General features: G+C 34.6%; 2 protein-coding genes across 5 annotated transcripts; one reads left to right on the forward strand and one right to left on the reverse strand.

Annotated features, from left to right (window-relative positions):
- The first annotated feature begins 6,269 nt into the window (after positions 1 to 6,269).
- On the forward strand, positions 6,270 to 9,768 carry LOC112295909 (uncharacterized). 4 transcript variants are annotated; one of them, XM_073528889.2, is made up of 4 exons: positions 6,887 to 7,125; positions 7,777 to 7,937; positions 8,311 to 9,063; positions 9,340 to 9,768. In XM_073528889.2, the coding sequence occupies exons 3-4, from the start codon at positions 8,459 to 8,461 to the stop codon at positions 9,446 to 9,448; spliced, it is 714 nt and encodes a 237-aa protein (XP_073384990.1). In that variant the 5' UTR covers positions 6,887 to 7,125; positions 7,777 to 7,937; positions 8,311 to 8,458; the 3' UTR covers positions 9,449 to 9,768. The 4 variants fall into 4 exon arrangements, with proteins under 4 accessions (XP_024403711.1, XP_073384990.1, XP_024403710.1 ...); XM_024547943.3 differs by lacking the exons at positions 6,887 to 7,125; positions 7,777 to 7,937 and adding an exon at positions 6,270 to 6,880; XM_024547942.3 differs by lacking the exon at positions 7,777 to 7,937.
- A 5,084-nt stretch (positions 9,769 to 14,852) lies between these two features.
- On the reverse strand, positions 14,853 to 22,789 carry LOC112272641 (26S proteasome non-ATPase regulatory subunit 2 homolog A). Its single transcript, XM_024500605.2, has 25 exons — positions 22,381 to 22,789; positions 21,594 to 21,694; positions 21,236 to 21,356; positions 21,023 to 21,082; positions 20,832 to 20,899; positions 20,605 to 20,647; positions 20,347 to 20,412; positions 20,156 to 20,194; positions 19,876 to 19,958; positions 19,521 to 19,635; positions 19,274 to 19,348; positions 18,915 to 19,073; positions 18,486 to 18,593; positions 18,220 to 18,324; positions 17,961 to 18,101; positions 17,610 to 17,714; positions 17,269 to 17,490; positions 16,875 to 16,988; positions 16,505 to 16,720; positions 16,237 to 16,296; positions 15,971 to 16,084; positions 15,783 to 15,868; positions 15,461 to 15,569; positions 15,109 to 15,287; positions 14,853 to 15,015 (listed from the first exon to the last, which is right to left on the reverse strand). Exons 1-25 carry the CDS (start codon positions 22,519 to 22,521, stop codon positions 14,934 to 14,936), a joined length of 2,712 nt encoding a protein of 903 aa, XP_024356373.1. The 5' UTR covers positions 22,522 to 22,789; the 3' UTR covers positions 14,853 to 14,933.
- Positions 22,790 to 24,230: the final 1,441 nt, after the last annotated feature.

Consider the following 24,230-nt stretch of genomic DNA (forward strand, 5'->3'; position numbering starts at 1 on the left):
TGACTTCTCAAAAGTGTTATCTTTATCTTTTAATTTACATTATTATTTTGTAACCATGTGTTGTGGAAGAAGGAAGAGTGGTCATCTTCCATGTTCAGTCACCAATGCAAGTGTGAATTACGCATTACGTCTATTTTAATCACACAGAAAGGGAAACATGGATGCTCAATACACTTTTTAATGCAATCAGATATTGTAATTTTTACTTTACGTGCACTGTTGTTTCTTCAATATTATTCTCATATGTTTAGTAGCCAATGACAAACCTAACTATAAATCACTGTTTAACTAATTTTGACAGCTAATTTATGATTTGATGATTTTAAAAAATACTTTATGAAAGGAATTGTTTCCTTATAGTGCAATATAAGTTGTAAACTGTATAGTTATGTGTAGTAGTGTAGTCAAAATCAAAATTATGATAATTTTGCTAGTAATTTGCTTAGAAGATGAAGGAAGAATAAAATAAAAATAAATTCAAACAATTAAAGAAGTTCATATTTATAATATTGATGCAATTATAAACATGTGGAAGTTGTAGAGGCAATAAATTTTACATGTAAGCCAACTGTCAAACAGATTAGACATCATCATTTTAAATTTTTATTGAAAAAGTTTTTCTAATAGACTCATTCAAATAATACTTAAAAATCATCAATTGTATAATACACATTGTATAGAATGTCATTGGCAAAAAGTTTTCAAAATCAAAAAGGCCACCAAAATGCCTATGCTGTGCTTTCAAACTGTTGAGAATGTTTGGAAAGACATAAGAGTAGCTAGAAGTAATGTGTACACACACACTCAAAAGAGTGTATAGAAGGAGAGAGAGCTTCTTCTTTCTTATTTGTGTATTGATGTGGTTGTCTCTTGTATACAAAGAGAAGCGGAGAAGATAAATAGTTTCTCCCCACTTCATTCTAAACACTATAGCTACAGTATTTCCTATAAACTATAGTAAATAATATGGAAAGTACAGTCTACATTTAATGCTCTCAACACTCCTCCTTGCTTGTCATAATATTTATATAACATATAATTTGCATAGAATTATAATCTATACTTTTTTGTAATCTTGCAAGATCAACAGTTGTTGCCTCATTAAAACCTTATCTAAAAAAACCTTATTGTATTCAAGGGCAAAACCATTGATGAAGGAAAAAGAGTACATCATTTTTCTTAATTATTTAAAGAATTCATTAACTTTCTTGCTCAAGAAAAGCAAGTCATCACATGCCAATGTTATAAGTAAGTCGGTGATGGTTGCACAAAGGATGAGTTTTGGTGAAGAAATCATCAAGGTTGTTATTTGCAGATTCAATTTTTTTGATCTTAAGTGCTTGATCAGTAATTAAGTCATTGATATAATTAAAATACTTTAAATCAATATGATTTGTCTTGTTGCCTTTCATGAAACCAACTTGCATCTAAGCAACACAAGCACTATTGTCTTCATACAAGATAGTTGGAGAATCATCATATGAAAGTCCACATGTTGTTTGAATGAGTAAATCAATTGATCGTAACCTAATACATTCTTGAGATACTTCATGTAAGGCAATAATTTTTGTATGGTTGAATGAAGTTGCAATTATAGTTTGTTTCACTAATTTCTATGATATTGCAGCTCTATGTCTTATGAATACATAGCTTGTTTGAAATTTAGCTATTGCAATATCAGATTTATATCTTGCACTGTAACATCTAATTAATTTTGGATTTGCAAATCATGTGTAGTATAATTCTAAGTCTTTAGTACTTTTTAAATAACATAATAAATGTTTGATGCCATAGTATGTTTGATGTCATAATATTAGATGTGTATTGTGTCTTGCAAGAATACTAGTTGTAAATGCAATATCTAATCTTGTAGATGTGGCTAAATATAAAAGTGCTCCAACCATTGCAAGGTATAGATACTTATCTCCCAATATTTTCTCCTTCTCATATAGATGGTATGGGTCATTACTATCATGACCACGTCCAACCATTGGTGTTGACAATGGATAAACATCAATCATATTGAATCTTCGCAAGATTTGACTAATATATATTAGTTGGTAGAGAAAAATGCTACCATTTGTGAGATGCATAATCTGAAGATCAATGGAAAAAGTTGTTTTTTCTAGCATTTTCATCTCAAACTCATAGATAAGTATGTTAGTAGTTGCAATGTATGCAAATCTAGTATCCATTAGATTAAGATTAATAACATATACAATGATGATTACAAAACCAATTTTATCTTGTTTGATAAACAAACAAAGAATTAATGGATCACTTACAAACTTATTTATAATTAAATAATCTTAGAGACATTGATACTACATGCATCCAAATTATTATAGACCATACAAGTCCATATGTAATTTAATACCACGATATCATCTTGAAGTAGGTCCATTTGGAGTTCTTATTTTCAAACCACATAGAACTTTCATATAAATATTTGCATCAAGAGAACTATATAAATATGTAGTTACCACATCTATGAGATGCATCTTAAGAGTGGTATGAATTATCATTCTAATAATATATTGGAATATAATTGAATCCATGATTAGAAAATATGTGGATTCATATTCAATGCCAAATCATTGGATAAATCCTTAAGTAATAAGATGAGCTTTATAGTAGATTATTTGATCCTTAGCATCTTGCTTGCGTATTAATACCATCTTATATCTCATAAGGCAAGATGTAAGAGTGTCCACAATTGGACCAAAGACTTTTCTCTTATGCAAAGATGCATATTCTTCTTCAATGGTAATTTTTTATTTTAATCAATTAGAGCAATGCATTATTTTGTTGATGGTTTGAAGTTTAGGATCCTCTTTTTTGCAAGAAAGAGCTTCTGCAATCATGCATAGAAATGATTCATCTATTGTAATAGATGGTTTATCTCAAGTGTCATTTGTAACTTAATAAAAAATAAATAATTTTGTACTCAACTTGATTTTATTCTTTTTAATTTCAAGATTTTCTATTGCATGAAGTGAAGATATAATTTACTTGGATATATCTTTATTAATTGATGATCTTGTAGATTTAGAAGGAACTTTCATAAAAAAAATATTAAAATCAGGAAATATTATAGCTTTCTTCTTATATGATTGCTTATTTGGTCCACAAGTCTTTTTAGTTTTTGATGTTATAACTTGAGGTATATTAGTTAGTAGTATTGCAATTTGAGCAAGTGCATTTTGAGCCTTATTAATGAGAATTCTTGTAATTTTAAGCATATCATTGAAGCCATAAAGTATTCCATTTATGATGTATTTTAGATACAAAATCTTAGCAACTTCAATTTCAACCAAAGATGATCTAGGATTAGAATTCATTGTAAATGTTTCTGGTGCTTCAAATACAAGTATTTTATTTCTTTGTTGATTAGATATTCCTCTTCAAAAAATAGAAATATATTCTCTTCAAAATTACAATTTTAAAAACATGCATGTAATAATGTGCCAATTGTTGGATCAATAGTAAGAATAATGCTTGATAAATCAAACCAATATATATGCCCTTTTGTCAATGAGGTCCAATGGTATGCCTTTGAGGTTTTGGTACAAGAATCCAAACACAACAGCTAAATATCTATAGGTGAGATATATTAAGAATATGACATGAAATGAGTTCTTGTGGTGTAATAATTCTAAGAAAAGAAGAATGGAGGCGTATTAATACTATAGCATGCAAAACTACATGACTACACATAGATAAAAGTAAATTTGCTTGAAGAAAGAGTGGCTAGATAATAAGTTGTATATGATTTATAAATATCTTTACAAGTCTATTTTGAGCATGTTTATATAGAATATAATATGTCAACTCAATCCTTGTTGCAATACAATAGTCTTCAAAAGATTTTGATTCAAATTCTTTTATATTGTTCATATGCAATATTTTGATAAGATAATTAAAAAAATGTATTTAGAAATGAATAAGCATAGATATAAGATTCGCAAACACCATATTTTAGATTGATTATAATGAAATATATGATTGTTTGCGTGATGCATCAATAAGAACTAAAAAATAATGAAATAGTCTAGATATTGGATTAATAGGACCACAAATATCACCATATAATCTTTCAAGGATTGGTGGTAATTCTTGTAGGAGTTTCCAAATTGAATGCCAAACAATCATCTTGCCTTGTATACATGTATGACATAATTCTATAGAATCTATATCTACAAGTCTTAAATTATGTCCAATTATACATAGAATTATCTTCCAAAATAATATAGGTCTTGGATATTGTAATTGTCTATGCTAGAAAAAAAAAAAAAAAAAAAAAAAAAAAAAAACTTTTTGTAATAGATGATGTAAAATTAAATATAATGGGAGGCCAAATTGCAATCCAATATAAACCATTTGTTGCAATAAAGGCTTTTTTAACAACTTTATGGTTTTTTGCAAGAATCAAAACCTCATGGTAAAATTGCCTATGGGCTCTATTATAAATTTTAAACATACAATGTTTCTACCCTTAGCACCTCAAAGTTCCGTCTTAGAAACAAAATACACTTGCTTTAGTCACACTCATCAAATTTTTAGTTTCCTAAATTGAAGTTTTTTTGGTAAAAAACCATCTATTCCGCAAGATAATATGTATTTTTACAAAATCAATGAATGCATCATTTCATTCATCATTAGAGGTTTTGTCATTCATATAAGCATCTAAATCGTCAACATTAATTGAGTCTATGGATGCATCTATAGTACGAACTTTACGAGCCTCAACTTGAAGTTTCTTATTTTTTTAAAATATTTTAATAAAGTATTTTAAAGTACAACATGCATATGCTAAATGTCCAATCATCCTACATTTATAATAAGAATGCATCTCCAATTTTTATTTTCCATTGTAATTAATAATAGAACATTTATTCTATCCATATATGAAAAAATGGTCACAACCATGACTGCTCTAATACTTATGAGTACCTTTCTTGTGTTTGTATAATTTTTTCTTAAACTTTGAAATATTAAGTACATGAGATTTTGGAATTGTAGTTCTAATAAGACAAGCTTTTGTATTATGCAAGAATAATTTATTTTATTTCTATACAAGAAGTAGATAGGACATGAGATCAAGATGACTTTGAAATTTCATATTTCAATATTATTGTGCAAGCATAGTAGATACAAGAGAAAATATAGAGAGAATTTTATCAATCATTTTTTTCTTTAAAGATGCTTTGTCCAAACAACAATAGTTGTGAGATAATACAATATATTTCACTGTTAAAAGCATTTAAATTTGAAAAATCTAAGACACATAAATGTCTAATCATGACTTATATATAAAAGAAAAATGGTCTTTTGATGATTAAATTTAGATTTAAGATTCTCTCAAAACTTAACTTGATCTTTGATTTCTAAATATTAATGTTGTAATACAAGTATAAGATGATGACAAGAGAAGAAGTGCTTTCTAACAGATAGCAAGAAAAATAAAAGTACTTATAATAGGAAATTCTTCAATTAGAATTACATCTGAGACTTATTCTAAAAATAAATTTTCTTTTGCAATTTTTTTCCATAATAAATAATTATTTCCATCAATAGCCAATGGTAGAAATATAACAACTTGAAAATATTGGAATGTAGTGGTGATAGTTGGAACCATAGTACATGCAATTGAAGATGCTGAAGCATTCATTATAAATAAATGTATAAAAAAATACAAGATCAAGTAGAAAAAGTTGAATAAAATGTTCCTTGAAATGTAAAGTCATATAAAATGGTATAATTAAACTTAAAATAAAAAGTATTTAGAATTTAAGAATATATTTTTTTTCCTTCAAAAATATGGATCTACAATAGATTACAGCAACAATGGCAGACAATGGCACTAATGACGGATAGCAATGGCAAGCAACAAGACATGGTAGTCAATGATAGAATCATGAAGTAGCAAGCAGTAGCAATTATAGCAAAGTAGGATGTAGCAATAGCAAATAGATAATAGAGTAGAAAAAAAAAAGCAAGGAGACAGTAAAAGATAAGATGTACACAAGTTTTTAAGAACCAAGATTAATGCACAGGAGTAGTTGTCTTGATAATATATTGAGAATGTTTGAAAAGATACAAGAATAGCTGGAAGTAATGTATACACACACACTTACAAAAGAGTGTATAGAAGGAGAGAAAGCATCTTTTTACTTATATATTGATGTATTTGTGTCTTATATACAAAGAGAAGGGAAGGAGGTAATCAGTTTTTTTCTACTACATTCTAAACACTATAGCTACAATATTCACTGTAAACTACAATAAATATTATGAAGAGCATTAGCTACATTTAATGCTCTCAATACAAACAACAAACCATTTTCCTCACAACTACTGTAATATAGTAAAAACAAAAAAAACCAAACCTTGAAAATGTCGAAAGTGAAAGGTAACAAAAAAGGAAGAGCCACGAAAGCTGAAAGCGAAAGGAAAAAGGGAACAGTCACATAAAGTAAAACTCCGAAAGCTGAAAAGCAACCGCGAAAAAGACAGAAGTAGAAAGGAAGGAAGGAAGCAAGAAGACGGACATCCCAATAACTAACTGCCGACGTCGCGACGCCGCTCCTCTGCGAATCTCTGCGTGTGTGTGCTGAGCCGGGAGGCAGAATCAACCAGGCGGACTAACGAGGATGAAGAAGTAGATGGGAGATGATGGGGTGTAGCAGCGAGAAACACCAGGACGAAGAAGCAAGCAAGCAAGCAAGCAAAAAGACTCACGTACAAGAAGCAGGGCAGGTAGGAAGACAGGAAGGCAGTTTTCTGGGCGAGCGAAAGGGTGCACGAAGCGGCACCAGGCTTGAGTTATGTCATGCCCACAAGTGCCGTGACTCCTCCTCACATCCTCCGCTTCTCTCCGGTTCCCACTCTCACTCTCACTCGTACTCTCACTCTTACTCCCTCACGCCCCACCTGCATGCATTCTGCTTCCCTTCTCGTTCCAGCCTCGTTTGACAGTTAGCCTTCTGCCTCCCCTCTCCTCCAACCGCTTTCCTCTCACCTGCCTCCTTGACGCTGGGATCCACTCCTGCGGCCCACCGAGCACCGTCGTTGGGCGTTCGTCGTTCGCCCGGAGAGTGCATGCAGCGGAGTTGACCCGCTCTGGTATTTCGCATACCATTGGGCGGTCTCGCTGAATTTGTAGTTGTCATGTGGTTCTGAAGGTCCGTTAGATGATGTGTTTTTTTCTTTGGGGAGTTGATCTTGGTTATGTTGGGTTGAGGTGTATAGTGATCGGGTGTGTATCTGCGTGACTGAGGATCTTTAGAGTTGATCTTTAGAGTTGATCTGTTGCTGGAGACTATGCGTTTGTTTTGTGTTGGTGGTATCTTCGTCATGTTCTTCGAGGGAGGATGTTGGTCTTAAATGTTGTGCAGTTCGATTGTAACTGAAAATATTATCATGCAAAAGGCCTGCTCGTTCAGCTCGTAGATAATCATGATAATTAGTGACGTTGAGAAGAGAATTTCTGCCCATGCAGAGGATTGGACTCGTACGGCTTGTAATTTACATGTAGAATCTTTCTTTTCCAGTTCTTATTGGAATTGTCTTGGAGATACGAGAAATGGGTTCTTCCGTGTTTAAAAGACCAAGGATCTTTTAACTTCTTAAGAATCGTAATTATGCACTCCCTAATTGTGTATGTGACTTATCCTCATCAAAGAAATGGCCGCAAGTCTCTTTCAGTGTCCTAAAGTTCTTAAAGAATTGACCTAGTGTCTCTTTATGTGCACGCCCATGATCAACCGCGAACAGGATCCTTTTCGTTTCAACTCTCTTCAGTTTCTTACGATAGTCATCCACCTTTGGGTGGATTCATACAAGCATCGATGTCACACATAAGACGACTCAAGATGTCTATCTCTGACGATGTGGATATCTCACCATCTCCAGAGATGTTTCTGCCACCACCTGAAGTGAACCCGTGTTACCCTTACTCATAAAAAAATCCGCGTACAATCCCCAGGATTTTTAAGTCATTTTGTGGGATTCTTTTAAGTTTGATTTTGCAGTACGTCTCTGAGTATGGTCAGTTTGAGCTTCTGATTGGTGCTCAACATCTCACTCCTGAAGAAATTTGGTTCTCCTCCAAGTTTCATATTGTTGTTTCTTGCGGTACTTAAGTTCCCGCTTGATGCCTGCCTAGCAATCGTTTTTTATTTCCAGGTTTCGCCGCTGTGGGGTATTATGCATTTACTTGTTTTGAAGCTTTTCAATAGTTTTCCTTGCGTTGAGGAAGTGTTCAGGCATGGTACTGATTGTTTCTCCCTGGAATGTTTTGATTTGCAGCTTGAACGCACGTTGTTTCTGGAGTGCGGCCGTATTTGGCATCTCAGCCGAATAAACACATCACCTCTCACATCGGAATACTGGAGTGGTGTCACTTGAAGACGCTACACCACCACAACAACGTTGACGATTGATCGCTTCATCACTAATGACGGCATCCGAGCTTCACAGCCTGGAACCACACTCTGATGTGACGGTTTGTTCTAGTTTGTACACCAAGACCCCAAAGTGGAGCACCAAAATCCATGCATCTAAGTTACTGAAGGGCGTGCTAATGTCCAGGACATTGAACTCCGCTTCCTCGGACCAGGAATCTAGCTCTGCTTCTAATCCTAACACGGTACCATCGAGAGGGAAACGATCATTTTATTCTGACAAAGCTATTTCATCCGCCACTTTAATATCTAAAGAAACATCCTTGGTGGTAAAGACTACCTGCCTGTGTGCACCGACAAAACATGTTGGCTCCTTCCGCTGCCGTCTTCACAGGACAACCCAGAAACATTGGGATGGTCGCCGAACGTTTCCTACGTCCGCCACCAAAGCTTCCAGCTCTACAAGTCTACCTGCCAATGAAAATTCCGGAAATATTGGAGTGATCGCTCCATGGGCCAACGGTCTCCAAGTTCCACAAGCAGGGTGCATTTCGAGGACTGGAGCTGCTCGACCCAGCCGCCTAAGGACGGTGGTAGTTGCTACTCATCCCGAGGACATCGACCCAGAAGATGATCCTGCTTCACCAATGCTCAGCGAGTGAGCCTTGTCCCCCTTTTCCCCCTTTTCCACACCCATGCTCAAGCGCCTTGTCCATTGACATCTTACAGATTCTAAAACCGCATTGCTTTTAAGATCCTTGATTGCAGAAATATTGGGAGATGAAGCATCTGTGGCTGCATTTTAGATGCTGCATTGTTTGGTTGAAAAAGAGATCACGAATCAATCTCTTTATTTACTTTTAAGTCTGATAGCTAAGAAAGTGTGGAGCATATTGAAGGGGATGGACTCTGATACTGGTATATCGGCGTGCAGAGCGAGTGTTAAATACATAAAAGTTGGGACATCAACCACGACTGCGACGGATAATGCTGTCAAGCAAACTGGAGCACCTGTATCAAGAGTTCTGCACACTGCATCGTAGCCTGCAGCCAACTTCAGGCCTTGTTCTGTCCATCAAGAATCCTTTGGAAACCTCTTAATAGTTGTGGCGGTGTTTGACAATGTCCACCCTGCGTTCCATGGAGAACTATGAATTCCCCCTCTCCAAGACAGCCCTAGGTTATCAATCGACTCGAAGTATTGGGAACCCTTGTAAATTTACAAAACTGAAAATACGGTAGTAAATTTTTTTGGAGCATCTGTGTCAATGCCTTCCGATTGAACTCACTGGTCCAGTGAGTTATGTCGGTGTTGGTATTGTCTTTACTTTCATAATTAAACTCATTGGTTGGCCAATGCAAAGGTGGGCTTCTCATGGGCTCAAAAGGGACGAAGTTGTCTTGGGAATACCCCATGTTCTTTGCTCGTGTCTTGTAACTGTCTGTCACGTATCTTCAGGATTGTCTTTGGAGGTTTTGCCCTCAGGGTTTAGTTATATAACTACGGTTATTTTAATGAAGGATTTGCTTATATCTTACAGTGTGACTACTCTGTGAGTCCTATAACTCACGACAAATTAATAATGCCTTGAGCTACCATGCAATGATCGGGATGTTCAGCAAATGTGGATTTCGGTTCGTACTTTTCAGTGTTCAGAAAATATGTTTTGATTTCTGTTATTGAGGTGTGCTCTCTAATTGGCAATAAACACTGGTTATAATGTCTATTGGTTACTTCGTTTTTTTGTATAAGACTTTTTGTTTTATTTCTCTTGTTTCTTGTTAACATTTTAAGTGCACCAAAGGTAAGAGCAAGCTATTGGGGTAAGGAAACAACTTAGGAAATCAACCCAATATAGACAAATATGCATATGTATTTTTCTCCAGAACTATAATTTTGGAAAGGGTAGAAGATAATTTTCCAAGCAAGAAACTTGTTGCTACATCATTGCAAAAGTAAGCTAAGTAGGTCAGAGGATGGAAATCTAGAGTTACATTTGATGTATTTCTTAATATATTATGTATTATACATGATTAATGAACTTTTAGTGAGCTTTATATTTAAGGATTGTATAAAATATATATATATATATATATATATATATATTTCTCCTTCTTCTTCTGGTTGTTGTAATAGAATCACACAATCCTTAAATAAATCAAAATCAAAAGAGCAAAATAGCTTCTAACAAAGGCTAAGAAGAATAGTTGTGGAAAAAAAAAAAACAAAGAAAAAAAGCTTAAATTGTCTCTAACTAATTCGTTTACAATTATGTGTTTTTTGTCATTTTCTATTAGATAAGATTAAAGAACTATGGTGCAACCAAATCATACACGTTCAATTCAATGCAATAAATAATATTGCTGCAAATTTCATATCTTCTATAGTATTTAAAAGCATGTAAAACTTTTAGAAGAAGAAAATACAATGAAATAAAAATGAGTTGATTTGCAATTGGTTTGAAGTAAAGTTTTTTACTTATAATTTGCTTATAATATTTTTACTTATAATTTACTTATAACTTAGAATTAAATTATTTCTGAAAAAAATTATAAATATTTAGATCTTAGGTTTTTTATAAAATATTATAAATATAGTTTTTAAAATAAAAAAGATAATTATTATCTTTAGATATTGTTACAAATTTTTTATTTCTTCTTAATATATATCTATAAAATAAAAATATTTAAACATAATTAGAAATTGATTTAAAATAATCATTTTCAATCTTCTAGTATCAATCATTTTAGTGATTTTTACTATAATAGTCATTTGCAAGTCTTTAAAATCAAATAAGTTAGGAATTTTGTGCAATTAAATTGAAATTGCTTACTTATTTATACACAATTGCATGCTATGGAGCTCATAGTTAGATTCAAATTGTTAAAATTTCCCATGCATTGTTGTAGGCATGGTATAGGCCACACCTCACAATGCAAACAAAAATATTTGTTTTACATTAGGAGAGATTGATACATTTTCTTATGAATTATTTTTTATTTTTATCTTTTTATCTTTTTAGAGGTTTTTAAAAAAAATTGTTGCCAATACAAGAAAAGATGGTATTATATACCAAAAATATTTTTAAAAACTAAGAAAGCTCATGAGTAGAATATACTAGAAAAAATATGAGTATAAAAGTTATATGATTTAAGCTTCCTATGGACCTCACAAAAGAGTGTGCCATTGTCAATACCTTTGATCTTTCTCAGCTTGATAGTTAGTTGCATCCTATCTAATGGATCCCAAGCAAGACTTTACCTTTTAGTTTCTTAAAAAAATATTTGGATCTTTTAATTTGCAATAAATCTTATAAAATTAAGATGAATTGAGACATTATTACATACTTTGTTGGTAATAAATAAGAAGTTTTTTAATTTAAAATTTAGAAGAAAATCTAGAATTTGAGATTGTTAATACATTTGCTATTTAAAAGAATCTCAATATAGGTTGTTTCTAATTGAAAATTAAATTTAAAGAGATATCTTAGCATACTTTGATCTTCTTGTTATATAAATTAAAGATTGGCATTTCCACGTTCCAATCATAGAATCTAACATTCAATTCAAGAGCGCTTTAGAATCCTTAAGGCATCTTGTATTTTGACTCATTTAATATACTTATGTAGAATGTTATTAAAAATATTTTAGATAAATATATTGCCATAGCTCCTCAAATTTTCAGAAGACTTATTAAAGTATTAGTTCATGGAAGAAATAATAGAAAATCTTTAAAATCTAAATTTGTATTGAATTAGACTTAGTTGCAAGCTAAGAATTAAAATTTTATGTCTAAAATCTAGTAACAAATATTAAAAAATATATTTGTATCAACTCGACTATTTAAATTTTTTTAATTCAATGCTAATTTATTTTGGAAAAAAATTACTAAATTTGCAAATATATTTCTCTCTCTAAGGCTTAATCAAAATCCAAAGAGACCATGACAAGCAAAAAATTAGAAATATTTTTAACTCTACTATCACGAGTTTTCAATTGAATAATTTAAAATTCATCTACAATATATCATCTAGCCCATCTATTAAAGTTCAAAATTCTAATAAAAATAATTCAAAAGTATTTGCATGTATTCATCATAAAAAAAATAAGAAAAAAGATTTAATTGAATTTAATATTTTATTAAATAAATTAAAAAACTACCATTCTTTCAAACACTACTATGCTTTCTTTAAACTCATAGTCTTATTCAAAGTTCAAAAAACAACAAGTTTTGATTCTATAAATAATTATTAAGGAGGTAGAATAGGTAATTGCAACCAATTATTTATCTTACTTAAAAATCTTAGATATATAACAATTGAAGAAAATATGACCAATGGCCAAGATAAACATAAGATGTATTGGCTTCTTAACTCCAACTTTATTATTCTTACTATGGATTGTAAACAATGTAGAATGTATGTCTCTTAGAGCCTTCCTATTGTATTATTTGCTAGACTTTGGGAATACTCAATACAAAAAATTCCACAAGTGGGTCCAATAGTAATGTCATGGAAGTCATGTATCATTATAAGAATTAAAAAAATACATAACAAAGATGCTTTAAAAAAATTCCAAGAAATAGAAGGCATCTACTTAAAAACATTTCTAGCTTTCCGCCATGTTAAGTTGTCAATAGCTAGCTTAGAAAGAGCTCTTGTGGCAGATGTGCAATTGAGATTACAAGCTATTTGTGGACTTTTGTAAAAAAAAATTAAGTTTATAAGTACCAAATATTAGATGATACTACTGTCTTGAATCAATTTTCAACTAAATTTATTATTCATCTTTAAAAGTCCAAACTCAAATCTTCTAAGTTAAAAATAGATATATTTTTTAAAAATAATTATCAAATATTAAAAAAAGTTAGTAAAAAATATTCTCAAACTTATAAGAGGGGTTCTTTCATCTATTCTACAAGAATCTTTATAGAATTTTAAGTATTTTTACAAAGAAAAATCTCTTTTGCATACTAAAAGACATATAAAATTTCAAGGCCTATTACAAGCAATCCATCAAGCTCTATATGTTAATCCTACAAACTTATTTTAAACATATTCAAGGCTCCTTTAATCAATTAGAAGATTAGTAGCTAAAAAAAGAAAGAAAAAAAGAAAATATTCTCATATTGAATAGAGACAAATTAGAGACAACATTGACAAAGATTTCTATGCAATTGTTATTAATTTATATCCTAAATTAATTATTATGGAACTAAATAGCTCTCATTTTGAGTTACAATGGAACTTCTAAGTTTTTAAAAACATATATTATGATTTATCTTATACTTTATATTAAAACACAATAATTAGTCCTTGAGATTTGTGGAGGCTATAAATTTCTTTATTAACAAAATACTTACCACACAAGTCTAAAACTAAAACTAAACAATCTATCAAATTCTTATATCTTATAAATATTTTTTAGATAATATCTATTGATAAGATCCTCCTCTTTTCTTCCAATAATATATAATGTCATAGAATATTCTACAATGGTTGCTCAAATATCAATTGCATTAGCAACATAATATAAAACAATATAAACACCTTACATAAATTATGCAAAATGCCAAAAATCTCTAAATCTAATATTTTATGGTTTTTGCATTAGCTACATTTTTTTCTCCAACCACAGAAAAATGCATTACAATGGCCAAATCAAAAAGAACTATCTACTACATGTGTAACATGTGTTCTTAATGCAAGTTTTGTAATGCTTTCACCACCAAAGTTTATAGAAGTTGCAAGTGCAATGTTATTGCCAATTCTTTGAGGATCTCAACAATTATATTGATACCTATTTGAATGAACTTGGTGATACAGAAGTATCAAAGTTGACAAAATTATCGCAGTTTTTTGAAAGGTATTTGTATCTCCAAGAAAACTAGGTACATGTGTACACATATACCTCATTCATATCTAATTCTACAAGATGAGGAGACCAATGCCACACAATCCGCTCACTCCATTTTCACCACAGACCCCTACTTCCGCTTATATCCTTCACACAAATTATTACAATTGAGGCGGCACTTCATTAACCTCTAGCTTGTTTATTTTTCTTTAGTTGAATGTTCCTAGAACTTCCTTTCACACCGTGATGATTTCCTCATCCCCTCTCTTCCCGAGGACCGACCTCCCCATAACAAACAAAGTTGTTTATGGGACAAGCATTGATTGCTGAGACTCTATGTGACCCATCAACCTTCCATTTCCCAAAAATATACATGACTTGAACTGAGTTATTGGATTTTCAAGCTTTAAGTCAACCCCAACTAGCACGCAAAAGGCCTGAATGAGTGAATACCACATGCTCAAGCTCAGGGCATGTTTTAACATTATAGCAAAGCAGAACCCCAAGGCAGCCACAACAGACTCAAAGAAAAATTATAATTAACGTACACTAAATCGAACAAAAGAATTATGAACCAATGAGGAGAAAAAATTTCAAAGACCGTTGAGTAGTGGATTGGTTTGAAAATATGAGGTTATAAGCATGGAATCAAGAACGTCAATTTCTACAAATTTAACTCAAATGATCATCCTCATAATCCGGGTTGAGCTTCAAAATAACAAATCCTTCTAACACCGATGACAAAGGAAGGTACCTGCAAAATGTCCATCAAAGATGCAGGTCAGAAATTCATTCCAGACACAACCATGCAATGAAATTAATCAGATGCAGTACTGAGGGAACGTACTTGTCAGTGGCCAGCTCTGCACGGTCACCAGTAGCCAAAATAACAGGAGTAGTGTGTGTCTGGAAGCCAGTGATGGTCTTAGGACGACCCGCTTGACCAACTACATCAACAGCTTGGCCGACTCGTACAGGTACAGGTAGAGGTTTGAGATTCTCATCTAGAGTTATCAGCATCCGAGGCTATCATCGCAAAAATGAACAATTTTAGTGAAACCCACACATGATGCAAAGACCAGCATAAGCAAGAATCTCTGGAGCAATCTAATAGAAAAATATTGAAATTACACAAGCAGCTATCTGCAACGTTTACGTTTGAAATAGTCACTGTGCAAAAAATTAAATTGAGGTTTTACCTGCATGGCCAGAACAAGGAAATAGAGAACGTAATGGAATTTGCCAAGAACAAAAGTTTTCATGTCGAAGCTTGCATGCAAGAATGTGATCAGTCCTGCCAATGCCACACTGTACTCCAGAACACATGCTATCAGACTCGTGGTCAACTTGTCGAAAAGAAATAGCACAATCTCTCGCTACAAGGATCAATTTATAAATACGCTTACCACAATCTAAAGAGCCAATTCTTGTAGACATTACAAAACATCAATATTGACCCCCTATGCTTTAGGACATTGCTTGAAACAGAATACCCTGGGCCAAGAAGCTTGGTACGCTTACTTTGACAGTAGAAAGCGATCTGAATGGTAAGGGTTAAGCGTCAACAGTCCCTTCCCCATGTGGACAAGTCCTTGAGCAATCCTGACCTGCAACGACATTAATATGTAAGGAATAGTAGTCTCAAAAAGAAAGTTATTCTGCAGGAATGAAAAAATTAAGAGCAGAATGCAGAAAGGGTAGAGGCGTACACAGAATAGAAGGCTTGGGTCCTTGTAATAGTAGCTAGAAAGGTTGCGAAGCATGCCAGCAATTCGGGCATTATTAGTCCCAGCTCCAATAAGTCCCAAAGAAACCGTTGCCGACTGTAACATAAATAAATTGTTACGTCAGTCCACAGTATATGGTGTTATTGACTACAATAGATTTACAGGTATCAATTACAGTAAAGAATGAGTCTGAACTTGTGCAACAATGCCAACAAAGAATATGATGGAGGAACCACAAAGAAAAATACCATAGCTACTTCAGAATCACTGTCGTGGGTGAGACGGCTCAGTGTATCCATCACACTTATCTGCAACCAAAAATTAAAAGATCAACATATCAATATGCCCACCCCCCCCCCCCCCCCACTGAAGTTGCAGTTAAAGAATTTACTGAGAAAAGGAAACTAAAACACAAGGAAACATATGAAATCCTTTTGCAAACCGAATGTGAAAACAATAGTAAGTACCACCTTAAAACTGCTTGATTACAAGCATAGAATTTTCAGATATATTTACCTTAGGGTTAGAGATGGATAGGATCCCAAGTGCAAGCGGTACTGCTCGTCGAATGTTCTGTTCACCATACTGGAGAAGATGTTCCAAGGATCGAATGGCCATTTCACAACCCAACTCTTCAGCCATTGCTACCAAAGCAATACCCAAAACAGCAGGGGCCTGATGATTGTCACCCTTCTCTAAATGATCGCCGCACATGCTAAGCAGAGCTTGTACCTGCATTCAAAACAAAACTCTTCAGAACAGATCACATTTGTAGGAACTAACTACTTCTTTTCTTTTTCTTTTTATAATATTTACACCAAATTGTACAGAAATTCGCACGAAAGCATGTGGAAATAGCAAACACGGAAAGTGGAGATATTGCTACCTTAAGAACATTGCCAGTGCCTGCGTACGCACAAGTTTCTATGGTAACAAGACAATACTTGGAAATTTTCTCATTCAAAGTCTTGGCCACCTCCATGGTTGCATCCGCAGCTTCCTGAGCACCAAAAGAATATTTCATTAGAGACTCGGTCTATATTTGAAGAATTCCAAACATAGCACACATTCAATCAAATAAAACGTTAACTTTAGCAACACAAACATCAGTCATAGCAATAATGAGAGAACTCCAATTTCAAGTTTTCTTTAATGGACAGAAATTGTGGTCTTCAAAAGTTCAGAACAAAATTAAAATCTACAGTATCCATCTTAAATCTACAATGGAGCTGAGCTACGTGTGTTTCAAGAACAAATTAGAGAGGTAGCAAAAGAAGTACCTGCTTCCCAAGGTAGAGAAGACCAAGACCAAGACATAGAAAGCGGGCTAAAGGTTCTCCAAGTTCAGCCTCGCTACGGTCCATCAAGGCAAGTACAATAGATTGTGCAACATCCTCATTACAAGAGCCAACATAGACAAGGCCTAAAGCGACAGCAGCGAACCCTGCTAGATCAATTCCAACCTTCGAGTCTTGCACTATTGGAGTAAGTAGTTCCAACACCTGAATAAGAACGGTACCAACACAATGCATTAAGTATTGCACATTCTAGATTAGGAAAAACATACGAAACTAACGAAAAGCCAGGCACGAAAAAACATAAAGTAAACAAACTTTCTAACCTCCTCCTTTTGCGATCCAGCATACGCCAACCCAAGACCCATGATTGCTCCAATGCGAACTGTAACATCATCCTTGTTGGCAGAGTCATACAAAAGAGCATAAGCCTGTCACCACCAAGTGTCCCAATTAGAAAGGTATGCAAATGCGGTTGGATAAAAAAATCATGGTCCTCTTAACGTGGAATCAGACATGCTCACCAAGAGGCAAAAAATAAAATAAAACAAAATAAAAGAAGTTAATTTCTATATTCGGCTTGGTTATGAAAACCATTGTCGCGATTCTCAACACCAGCAAATTCTTAAATTATCCATAACATATGTAAAAAATAAGTTAGCGAGTGTGAGGTCTACCGGGTCACACTCATTGCGAACACCACAATTGATAATGCCCACAGCAAGAAGAGCTCCGGCTACAACATGATTGTCTTGGCTGTACAGATACTTGTCAACTAATGGAAGACCTCCATCAACATCCCATAACATTATAAGCCCCTGATAAGACACATCCAAGCAGATATAAATGTTATAAAATAAAAATGTATCGACGTATACGATGAGTAGCTTGATTATCAAAAACTCAAAATAAGCAGAGTGGAATCTAGAGCGTTACCAAACTTGCTGCAGCACTGGCTTTTCCATGCTCCTTGTTCTTGAATAGCCATCCACCAGCATTACCTCCTGATGAGTCTGTAGCTGGAGCAGTCATTAACTTATCCTACATCACGACATAAGAAGATTAATTCACAAAAAACGTACATGACAGCGATGTCCATGCATGAAGTGTAACACTTGGTAGTCTTTAAATAAAAGCAGTACTGCATAAACCATGCTTGCACGAAAAGTAGCACAAGACAAAGAAAATATTCAACAGCATACCACGCCAAAGCCAGCATTCACAAATCCATTGACAAAAGTGGCAGCCAGGTTTTGACGAGCAGAGTCTACGCTAGCTCCTGCACTGGCACGACCATCCACTAAATGAGCCTGAGACAAGCACCAAAACATGATATAAGTACAAACAGAAAGTATAAGATCATGTTCTATCAACAATAGTCTGCATAAAGAAATAATTAGACCGCAACAACTGTATGCTAACCAAATTCTAGAAGTAACAATTAATTCACGACACGTTTAGCCTCAAACCTAAAATAGACGACCTTAAAGATTTATTTGCAAAACTTGAGTCATAGTGAGCACGTAACAGCTTATGTTTAGACTAATTTATAGCTATACTCAAACGTTAGGTAGTCAAACTCAAGCATAATAAACTAAGGTAAACATAATTATCACAGGATGTCTGCGAACCTTATATAGGTCATCCGGGGTTTTAGGTTCCATGACGTCAAGATCGCGAGCTAGAGTAAGATAGCCCTCGCTCAATTTGCTGTTGCTGATTAGCTCTTGAAGTAGTTCCCGCTGCTCGTCATTATCTATCATTTCATCGTCAAGCTCCATGGAGACGCCCTGAATCAAATCAGCACAAAATGAGATACGATAAAAACCAGGAAATTGAAAGCTCTCCACTGAGAATGAACACAATACTCTTCAGCACAGAGAAGAGAATTCAATTAATGTAAAAATCACGTTAGAAAAACATTCTTAAACTAAATGTCAAAAACAAAAAAATGGAAAAGATTGCGACATGAGTACAATCAGACGCTCACCTGTCTGCCCAAAATGTAGCACAGCTGCTGTTTTTCCAATGGATCTTTGCATTCAGCAAGCGTTTGCTTTACGTACTGAAGCGAACCACCAACACAAACATCAGCAATTGCCACATCCAACAAATAGAAAAAGATATGCTTACTCAGGCTTGTAGCAACTTAATGAGCCACGATGTGAGTAGCTATAATTCAAAAACCTTCACTCCACGAAAGTCCAAAAGCACATAATCATCTTTTAACGACATACCTGTGTATTTCCCATTCTTAAAGCAACTCGCAACGCCTCTGGATATTTGCTGAACTTGCAATATAACTTATAAGCGATTTTTAAAACGGCCATGTCATCTGGTTCTGGTACATAACTGCACCACCATATACGTATTGGTTTATTAAAATCCCATAAAGAGATATCCAAAACGTGTATCCAAAGAACACATTCTATCCACATGAGTGGTAACTGAGAAGACACAATTTCTGCAGCTTACATTTCATCGAAGACTAGATCATACTCTTGGTATAATAATTCATCTATTAAGGGAACAAGACAATGAAAACGTAAATAAAGTAAATACATGAAGTGTTCGATATGAAAAAGCTTGTACCTGGCAAAACTGGTTAAATAAGAACACGTACGCTTATGGTTTGCTTTATCAATGTGTTCCATGAGCATATCAAGCATTTCCACCTGTGCACAATAGCCCATGACCATTTAAGACACCCCTCAATCACCATGCGCAATGAAATTACACAAAAAGCATTACTTGCACCGAGAACAAGCAGAATTTCCAACTCTTACGATGAACTTGAACCAACCTAGGCTTTAAAAAATGCTGCCTATTACAGGTTTAAATTGGTCAAATTGTCAAAGTTTTTACTACACACCTCCATTAGAAGATCCACTGCTTCAGGTTCTGCATTATGCTGCAGAGAAAATCACCAACACCTTGTCAAACATTAACGTAACTTATCCAAACAAACTAAAACAGCGGGGCATGCACTGCTCCTGCAAATCAGAGGCTGGAAAAATCAACTATTTCAAACACCGAAGTGCAACTGCTAATCCCATAATTTACCTTCACGTGGAAAGGGACAATCTGCTTAACCAAATCCATGAGATCATCCACAGGTTGGTCAGCAGCCTGCAAGATTCCCAAACAAGGCTTTCAGCGCAACAAAAAATAAAGTTGTGAACTGTAGGAAGAAAGAAGAAGAAGAACCGACGACGATACGAAAAGAGAATCTCAAGAATTCCTATATGAACAAACGATTTCAACCTAAGCACTAGCGTAGTTTGACATGAATAATAAGACATGTTGCGCCACGATAAATACCTGACGTTGTTGAAACTCATTACCTATTTCTCCAGCTAAGTTTCTGCAGAACAGAAAAGTGTGAATCACCCAAAAATGAACTAGTCTCTTTCCAAAACAGAAAGTTTTATAAAAATAAGGACTAAACCCTACACAGCCGAACCTAAAGTTGATGAATCGGCACAGTAGTTGACATTCACTATATATGCCAATAATGAGTTCGGTGTGACGAGCTGATTTGAACATACCTGACATACTCGTGGCCCCAAGAACCAATGTCTCCAACCGTACCCTGCAATCTGTAGCGCAAGCTTTCCTGCACGTATAATCGTGAAGATCAAACAATCAGGTCACACCAACCATTTGACAAAGTTTACTTGAACACAAATTAAAATATAGGGTGAACTTAAATGCAACTCGTGTCAAGCGAAGCACTTACTCTGTCGCCCTCCTCAGACATAGTAAGGGCAAGAACGGATATAATATCCGCCATGAACCTCTGCGAACAAAAAAGTACATTCAGCAAAAACATGTCGGTTGGACAACTCCATGTAGAAAACTCTGAATGAAAGAAAGCAAAGAAAGTGATGCGAAGGTGCATGCAAGTCAACCAATTGCACGTTTGTCACTTGTACAAGGTGTAGAAACTTACCTTAAGTTCAGATTCTGGCATTACTTCATAGTGTGTCTTCAAGGTCTTGTAGTGAGGTCTGAGGAATTTAAGTGGCTTGGGAACGGAAGTCATGGAGCTTGTAGCTGTCCTGATTTCTTTCCTGAAAAAAAGAATCCTACACTGTAAGACTCTGTCTAACTCACACAACCAAATAGCATTCACGAGCAAGCTCCATTCGTGGCTACAATGCTACCTCTTGTTGAAGAAAGAACGCGGTAACTGGATACTGCGTTAAAGGAAAAAGAAAAGACGTTCACACATTTTCATTACAAAATAAGGATAATATAAAACACAGAAAAGAACAAACTCGACATATTCTGATTCCTGTAGCTAGTACCTCATAGCTTCCAAAGCTGCTCTTTGGATCCCCTCCTCAGCATCCTGAGCTCTTTCCACATATAGTTCCAACTGCTGCTTAAGAGCAAGATCTTCCTCAGACTGCAAAAAAAATTCATTCGTAACGAGAATTGAAATTAGTTTTGAGCTGTAACAAGCTTGAATTAACGGCATTCAGCGTCGCCCACATCGAAGAAGAGTTATAATCCAATGCACGTTAACTGCTGAAACAATGTCAAAAGCCGCCGTCATCACCACATAACATAATGCACAATACTCAATTGAAAATCCGTTCTTAACTTATATCTGCCTTAAGTCAGAATACCAAACAAGTATTAAACCACTCTAGGGTTTTCCAAACACAAAAAACTATTGACCTAATCAATATACACACACTCCCTCGAAACCTAAATAGGTAATAAAAAAGCTGAAAATGTCTCACTACCATGTCCTCCCCGCCAAAAATGCCTCATTAACTACAGGACCTCCAAGAACTGCTACAATTTCATCACCTCGAGCTGAACAATCATTCAAAACTCTACCCAATTCCAGTTCCTACCGCATCTCATCACTCCCGATCAAATGTAGGGTTTCAGCACAGTTCGTGGTCAAAAGTATGCACCACCTAAACTCGCTCACAGCCAGCCTCCTCTCCGCTCAACAAACGCACCGCCATCGAAAGCAAACAGACCACAATCCCCATGCGACCCACGTCACAAAAACACGAAAACTACAAAAACCCACAAATCGAAGAACCGACCAGGAATTAACCAGCCAGCCCCACTCACCAAGTCATCGTCCTTCTTCTTCTCGTCCTTTTTCTTCTTTGAGGCGCCCATGGCAGCGTCCTTCTTGCTCGTCGGCGGCACATCGTCGTGGTCCATGCGCTCCCCTTGAGCTCCACGGTTTTCCATGGGATCTGGCGCCATGTGAAGGAATGGAACTCCCGATCAAACCCAACTAAGGTTGCCTCAATCGAAGTAGCTGCCCAACTTCAATTCCTCCCTCCCTCCCCTGCTTTCGATGTTGTGTGGGAGCTGCTGCATGCGACTATCGGATCCCTTCTTCCTGCTCTGCTCTGCCCTGCCCTTCCGTTCCGTTCCCTCCGCTTCGCCTCGCTGCGATGCGCTGCGAGATGGCTTAGGCTATGGCGTTGGGAGGTGAGGGGCTTTGGCGATGGATGGCCTCATTGATAGTGCATACCCCTACGCTGCGTTGTCTGTTAAGCCCATTCGACGTGCCTCTTCCACGTCCCGGTACCTCGATCCACATCCTCTCTCTCTCTCTCTCTCTCTCTCTCTCTCTTTTGGGCCGTGCTCCTCCTCACGTCCTCAAACCAGGTGTTGGAATGTGGCGCTGGTTGGGGCTTGAGCTCTCAAATCTGTTGGAGGCTTCTCGACATTCTTTGCTTGACCATGTTCTAATTGTTGTTTAGTTCATTTCAGAGGTCAGTAATTAAATTCATAGTCACAATTATTAATTTTATTTAAATTGATTATTTATTTTAAAATACTTATTTTATGAATGATTGGACTTAAGAAATATAATAACATAACTCTTGAAAAATAATCACTATGCTAATATTGTTATTAAAATAATAATGTGGATTTTATTTTATGATTTTGTGAAAGAGCTTCATAAAAATTATATTTTTACGTATTGGAAATATGATACATACATAGTATAAAATTCTTTCCTGAGTAAATTATATGTATTCTTCACATTGTTCATTTTTACATCTCCATTATGCATTTGTGGTTTCTTTTGTCCAACAATATAAATATTCCACTCTTAGAAAATGTCAATATGGATGATACAATATACTTTGAATAAATGTGAAATGTTTTGTTGTTTTTTAATACTAAATGTAAATTTCAAAGCAAAGTACTGTATTCAATTAAAGCAAAGTACTAGATTCAATTAAAGATTCTATTTCTAATTGAATCATACTTGTTTTTATACCAAATAAGAACTGTAGTATAATGCAAACATGTTGTCTGACTTAATATGTAGTGTAGGACTTAATTCCAAAGCAAAGTACAATTCTTGCACTCTATCACAGGAAAAGCTAAACCTTGTATATTGATTGTCGCTTTTGGAGTTCAATTTTTATTACAAAAGGGATTTTATACATTGCTCTAATAGCACAATGAAGTTATATTTGATACATCACTATTATTGACTCTCTTGATAACAGATTTCCAATTTTTTGAAGTAATTTGGGTTGAGATGGTACAAGACTGGAGAGAGAATAGGGGATAAAAGATGTGTTGTAGAAATGGGATAAAAAGCAAAACTAGACATACAAAACAAATCTCTTAAATAGACAATTAGACAAAATTAGAGGCTGACTTGCCCTACTTTTAACCACCATGCCAACTTTAAAGAAGATTATGATCATTTATTTTGTAGAGACTTTTATTGATTTTAATCTTTCTACAAGGCAATGTCATAATTTCATATTTTTCCTCTTGACTGATACTTTGCCAATTGTTGTGGATGAAGAAAAGAAGGAAAGTGTAGATAATTCTATAACTTATCATTGTTTAAAGAAGTTGAGGCTAATGATGGTTGATTTCACCATTGTGGGAGACTTTTTCTAAAATATGTAACTAAGCAATATACCAATGTCATTATG

The sequence above is a fragment of the Physcomitrium patens genome, chromosome 19 (assembly GCF_059467195.1).
Source record: "Physcomitrium patens ecotype Gransden chromosome 19, ASM5946719v1, whole genome shotgun sequence".
NCBI lineage: Eukaryota > Viridiplantae > Streptophyta > Bryopsida > Funariales > Funariaceae > Physcomitrium > Physcomitrium patens.

Excerpts from the sequence above, each read along its gene's own strand:
- LOC112295909 (XM_024547943.3), top strand. The coding sequence starts at position 8,459 with ATGACGGCATCCGAGCTTCACAGCCTGGAACCACACTCTGATGTGACG. Across the intron at positions 9,064-9,339 it reads GCTTCACCAATGCTCAGCGA|AGCGAGTGTTAAATACATAA; the intron begins GTGAGCCTTGTC and ends ATCGGCGTGCAG.
- LOC112272641 (XM_024500605.2), bottom strand. The coding sequence starts at position 22,521 with ATGGCGCCAGATCCCATGGAAAACCGTGGAGCTCAAGGGGAGCGCATG. Across the intron at positions 19,636-19,875 it reads TATTTAACCAGTTTTGCCAG|TTATGTACCAGAACCAGATG; the intron begins GTACAAGCTTTT and ends ATGGTGGTGCAG. Across the intron at positions 16,989-17,268 it reads TTCTCTACCTTGGGAAGCAG|GAAGCTGCGGATGCAACCAT; the intron begins GTACTTCTTTTG and ends TTTGGTGCTCAG.